Source organism: Arvicanthis niloticus, chromosome 12 (assembly GCF_011762505.2).
Source record: "Arvicanthis niloticus isolate mArvNil1 chromosome 12, mArvNil1.pat.X, whole genome shotgun sequence".
Classification (NCBI taxonomy): Eukaryota; Metazoa; Chordata; class Mammalia; order Rodentia; family Muridae; genus Arvicanthis; species Arvicanthis niloticus.
The window spans coordinates 70290883-70296861 of NC_047669.1; the positions used below are offsets into that span (position 1 = coordinate 70290883).

General features: G+C 39.4%; 2 protein-coding genes across 2 annotated transcripts; one reads left to right on the forward strand and one right to left on the reverse strand.

The window, feature by feature from the left end:
- The first annotated feature begins 880 nt into the window (after nt 1-880).
- LOC117718255 (keratin-associated protein 14) lies at nt 881-1384 on the forward strand. The gene has a single exon (XM_034515826.2). The coding sequence runs from the start codon at nt 881-883 to the stop codon at nt 1382-1384; it is 504 nt and encodes a 167-aa protein (XP_034371717.1).
- Nucleotides 1385-4907: 3523 nt separating this feature from the next.
- On the reverse strand, nt 4908-5661 carry LOC117718251 (keratin-associated protein 13-1-like). The gene has a single exon (XM_034515818.2). The coding sequence runs from the start codon at nt 5659-5661 to the stop codon at nt 5140-5142; it is 522 nt and encodes a 173-aa protein (XP_034371709.1). The 3' UTR covers nt 4908-5139.
- Between the last annotated feature and the right edge of the window lie 318 nt (nt 5662-5979).

A 5979-nucleotide genomic window follows, 5' to 3' on the forward strand; every position in this document is an offset into this window, starting at 1 on the left:
CTTTAGCTCACAGCACAGCAAACCACGTCTACCCAATCCGCATCCCACCCACCCATACACACACACACACACACACACACACACACACACATACACACACACACATTCACACACACACATTCACACACACACACACACACATACACACACACACACATTCACACACACACACACACATACACACACACACACACACATTCATACACACACACACACACACACACAAGTTAAGAGGGATATTTAATGTCTGGATTCCATTCTTAGACAGATGCATGTGAAATAAGAATCTGTATTTCAGTAGAGTTATTTTACTGAAGTCCAGTTATTTTAAAGTCCTTATACATCTTGCCTATCAGTGTTTTGATGACACTATTCATCACAGCAGCTTGCCGTTTTGAGGCAGCAATCACTGTGTGTTTTGTTTAAAAGAAATGACTATGTGTGGATCAGCGAACAACTTTGCTAGCCAGATGGCAACGATTTTGGACAGATTGTGCAACGGGTATCAATTATTTTTAATTAAGCTAGCTTCCCTCAGCCCAGACAGTCTACCTCTAAAGCAGTTTTCTGAGTGATGTGCAGGGTGACCTTTTGCTGAGGGAAGATGAATAATAAGCTTTGAAGATTGAGCACTATTACCTGAATTCCAGGGCCAGAGACATCACCACTCTACCCAGTTGTGAAACCACACAAAAAGTAAATATGCATGACTATGATGGTCTTCTCAGTTCAATTACAGCCGCAGGTAAACTGTGTTTCATGTGCGGTGGGGATGACGCACCCAGGGACAGGGGTATATAAGTGCTTTGCCTCTAAGAAGGGTTATTCAAACTCCCAACATTCTCCTCATCCTATACTCAAAGTCCTAACTCCTCTCAACATGTCCTGCAACAGCTGCTCTGGAAACTTTGCCCAGTCCTTTGGGGGCCAACTGCAGTATCCAATCTCTTCAGGTGGTTCCTCCTACCCCAACAATGTCTTCTACAGCACCGACCTCCAAATTCCCATCACACACCAGCTGGGCTCCTCTCTTCACAGTGGGTGCCAGGAAACCTTCTGTGAGCCCAGCAGCTGCCAGACATCCTATGTGGTCTCCAGACCCTGCCAGAGGCCTTTCTACAGCCAGAGGATTCGAGGGCCCTGCAGCCCCTGCCAGTCAACTTTCTCAGGATCCCTGGGATTTGGTTCCAGGGGTTTCCAGTCTTTGGGTTGTGGCTCCCCAACCCTGGGGTTTGGGTCCTGTGGTTTCCAGTCAGTGGGATGTGGTACCGGTAATTTCTCATCCCTAAATGGTGGATCCAGCTTTTACCGCCCAACCTGCTTCTCTTCCAAAAGCTTCCAGTCTGTTTCTTACCAGCCAACCTGTGGGACTGGCTTCTTCTGATCTGTATTGGGGAAATTAGAAATGTAAAAGATGCTTACCACCTCCTATGTTAGAAACCACAGTCCTCTTGATTTTCTATATTAGTCTAGGAATTTGACTTCTACTCATAAGTTCCTGTATTTGGAAATGTACTTAATTGAAGAAAGATGCTAAATTGTTTTCTTATATATTATAGGCATACAAAAATCAAGCATAATCCTTTCTTCACGAATCTCTTAGTAACTCAGACTTCCAATCTTGAGTGTTGAAAAGAACGTTGTAAGTTTAAATAAAAATATGCAACTAGACTTTTTATGTCTTGTGAATACCATTATTATTACTTTCATTTTCTTGTCTTCAAAACTACTTCAGAATATCTCCCTGGGCTTTGCTGTATTGTGAGCCTGACATTGTAATTGTATAGAGTAAAGTCATCCTTTGTAGTTGAAGCAGTTTTCAACTTTTCTGTTTTCCTCCATCCACACAGTGAAATGAAGAGGGCACCTTAATAGAATAACAAACTTAGATCTGCAATTTTTCCAAACTTTGCCCTATAATGTAGAAAGAGAGATAATTCTTATGAAATACATTCTAAAATATGTGCAAAGTTACCAGTAGGTAAGAAATTACATGATCATGAGTTAGGTGGAAATGGAGTTCAGACCCCCATCCTCACTGCCAAATCAACAGAACTTTTAAATGAAATCTCTAACACATTCAATGGCTGCTTACAAGTATAGCTGGCATTGTTCATATGTTACTTATATAGTTTGGTGATGTCCCAGTTTGGTGTTCTGTCTCTTGGGTTTGATGAACAGCATTTGGTTTATAAACATATACATATGTATATAAATATACACATACAATATACATATACAGTATTCAAAGTCACATAAATATTCTTTTGTTTCAGGATTTGACCTGATGCAGAAGTGGGATATCATATTTGAATGATGGGCAGTGTCGCAAAGGCTTCACCATTTACTTGCAGGAGCTATTATATAAAAAAGAGATCTATGCCCAGGGTCACCACATGTTTTTTTTACTCCATTTTTGTCTCAGCATTTAGTTTCATTTGCTAATGGTCTCACAATTTTTCTTTTACTTACTATGATCAGCATAAGTTCATTGGCATGTTCAGTGACTATTTTAGGGGACTAGCACTTGACTTCATGGTGGGTTCACCTAGTGTGGTTCAAGCTTTAAGTAAAGCAAACTATTTTTATTAAATCTGAAATTAAAATTAAATTGGAAGAGAAATCTAACAAAAGAGGCCCCTTTTTTCACTCAAAAGCAGAACACAGAAGGATCACCATGAAAGAATTTATTGTTTTTATAATATCGTGGGCAATATACAGAGATAAAAAAAAAAAAAAAAAGACCTGCATGCAGGCTGGGTCTTTCTTTTTCCATTTCTCCAGTTGTGAATGTAATGGGCACATCCACACCCAATGTGATACAGCAATACTCAGAAACTACCAGCAGGTGGGAGTAGTGGGAAAGTTAGGTGTACAGGAAGAGTGGGCATGAGTTTATGCTGCGTCTGAACACATGAAGAAAAATCTATATTCTCTGGATATTGTGGTGTGTTCAATGGTTTGCATTGTTTGAATCCACAAGTACTTATTAGGTTGGAACAGCATGCAGAACTTTACATTTTGAAAAGCAATTCTTTTTTAAAACAATTAGTTAAAAGTAATGTCATTTTAAATTAATGTAAAAAGGAGTTGTACACTGAATTTATATTACCATAAAAGTTTTATTTTAAGCATATAACTTGCATAATAACTGGAAGACATTCTCATGATGGTTGATGCCATCACTGATTCTGTTGGGAGCCGACTTTAGTAGAAAGCGGCTAGATCAACTTTGCAGCCATCTGGAACCATATACCCTGATGAAAGACTTGGTTTTCAAAAGCCTATAACAGCTGAAGCACACTCTGATAAAGATATTGTTTATCCCACATAGCTTGTTTTGCTGTTTAGTGACCTCAGCTGTATGGTGCACGTGGTAAAATGTTTTCACCTGTGTTTTCCTGCTTGTGTATATAAATACCTCAGAATTCCCTTCAAAAGGGGAGACCTGAGAAAATAGAAGAGACTGAATCACACCCTGTCTTGTCTCCATTCTTCGAGTCTCCTGCCCCAAGAGCCCCACACTCTCTCTTGACCAGAGCACTAAGCCCCCAAAGCGTTGAGGCAAAAGTGTTGAGGCAGAATGTGGGCCTCAACATGATTCCATGAAAAGCTAAGCATGTGATTTTTATTGAAGATAGATAGTGTCCATGGGCCAACAGAGATGCCTTAGTAATTAACAGAGGAATTTAATACATAATTACATATATCAAATTATATATTTCATATAATTTGAAATAAAAATTAAAGGAAATAATAAAATATAAATAAGAAGATTGATTTAAATAGCCCAACCTGGAAGAAATACAGACATGGTGAGAAGGGATGGATACAAAGTCTCACCACCAGCCATGAAATGATTGGCACTTGTTAGCTGCTGGAACAGGGAAGGTCAATTTTTTTCCTTGTTTAGTTTTATTTGATGATGCTGTTGCTGTTTTTGATTTGTTTTTAAGAGTGGAGCCCCCAGGTAAGTTGACCATACTTCAGTGGCAAGACCACAGATTTAGGAAGCACAATCACTCTTGAAATGTTTTTAAGGACAATATTTGGGTGGATAGGGAAAGGGATTAGATTTGAGGAAAGCTGGCAGGGAGGTTGAACTGGATAAAGAAGAAGTTATAGGTAACTCAAGACTCTGAAGGAACTAATTAGATCATGGGTGCTTAATATTTTCACAAACATATGCCAAATTAACTATCCCTAATCTCTGATTCCTGCTCTACATTCAGAATCAGAATAAGCATGTTCAGTAAAAATATACTCAACATTTCTTACACATATTATTTATAGGTTTATGGAGGTTGCACTTGGGGGAAGCGTCAGAAGGTCTACAACAGGTCCTGATCCCTGATAGTTGTGATTTTCCTTATACATGTTTGCTGATAATATGCAGAAAAGATACTGTAACACAATAGGTTGAGATTTACAGCATTTATATTATTCAAATCTGTCCAGGGAGTTGCCTGAAGTTCATATTCCTTATACCTAAAATAATCTGCATTCAAATATTGATACACCTAGGTAGTTTTTGTTTATGTGTAGTCCCGACTTATAAATTATATAATACCTTATTCTTGATGTGTAAAATTTTAGTCAGTATCCCAATTGTCTTGTTTCTCTGGATCAGCAAAAATTCCTGTTAGCCAAGTCCAAACAATTCTCATTGTTATTCCTCTATGTCTTCGAATGTGAAACATGATATTCCTACAGGTTTTTATCCCCAATGAGAATCACAACTAAATGTAGAAATATGTTTCCAAACACAATTTAAAAGATGGTTGAACGTGTAATGAATTCCCCAAAGTATGACTGCAAAGCTATAAGCAAATTAAATAAAAAATAAATTAATAAAGTGATCAATACATTGAGGTTTCAGAATGCATACATTTATTAGATTAAAATTTTGATTTTTCAACTGCTCTTGGATGAAAACCAACTACATGTATCATTTCTCCATAGCAAAGAGAGAAAGGAATAATTGGAGGTTACCCACAAATTCCAGAATCTCCCAGTAATTGAGAGTGAGAGATGCTATTAATGGAAGAAATAACTGATAGCAAGGGAGGGTAAGCAAGAAACAATGGCTGCAGGACAAACAGATATTTGCTTTTATATTTCATGAAGGAAGAGAGAGGCTCAGCAGTTGAATCCATAGAAAATATTACCATAGGTTGGTTTATAATATGGTTGGCAGATAATAGCAGCCGGGTCAGTTGGATAGCAGAATCTGTGCCCATAACTCAGTAAGGGGAAGCCAGAGACTCCATAATTCAGGGATTCAAAGCCACTGGATCCACAATCCATGATGTAGCACCTTCTAGATCCATAATCCAGGGAACTGCAGCTGCTGGACCCAATGCCCAAAGAGCCAGCATATGTCCCCTGGCAGGGACTGCAGGGTGTGGAGCTCCTGGGGTAGTAGCAGGGCTTCTGGCAGGGGCTGGACACCGCACAGGACTTCTGGCAGCTGGTGGGCTCAAGGCAGGTCTCTTGGCAGCCATTGTTCATAGAGGAACTCAGCTGGCAGGTGCTGGGAGAGCAGCTGGTAGCCGTGTAGCCCAGGTTGCTTGAGCAGGAGGAACAACAGGAGGAACCCACTGTGGGCAGGCAGCTCCTAAAGGAGGTAGACAAGTTATCAGAGTGGCACTTACAGCTCATGTTGAGAGATGTGAGCTCTTAGTGGATGTAACTGAGAAGATCCTGAGTTTGAATGTCACTTGTGGAGACCTGGGCTTATATACTCTCAAGGGGAGGTGTGGTGCCCAAGAGTGTCAGCCCTGTCCTAATTGTGGGCTGTCCTTTAGAAATGTGCAACTAAAAAAAATGTGAGTCTCACAAAATTATTTGTAATTGCAGTTTCTTTTGAATAGTTCTCTGTGCAGTGTATTTATGGCTGTTGCAATTTCATTGTAACAAAGAACAATGAGCTACTCCTATGTCAGAGATGTCAGGATTATTTTACACTAAAAATTACTT

Excerpts from the sequence above, each read along its gene's own strand:
- LOC117718255 (XM_034515826.2), top strand. The coding sequence starts at position 881 with ATGTCCTGCAACAGCTGCTCTGGAAACTTTGCCCAGTCCTTTGGGGGC.
- LOC117718251 (XM_034515818.2), bottom strand. The coding sequence starts at position 5,661 with ATGAGCTGTAAGTGCCACTCTGATAACTTGTCTACCTCCTTTAGGAGC.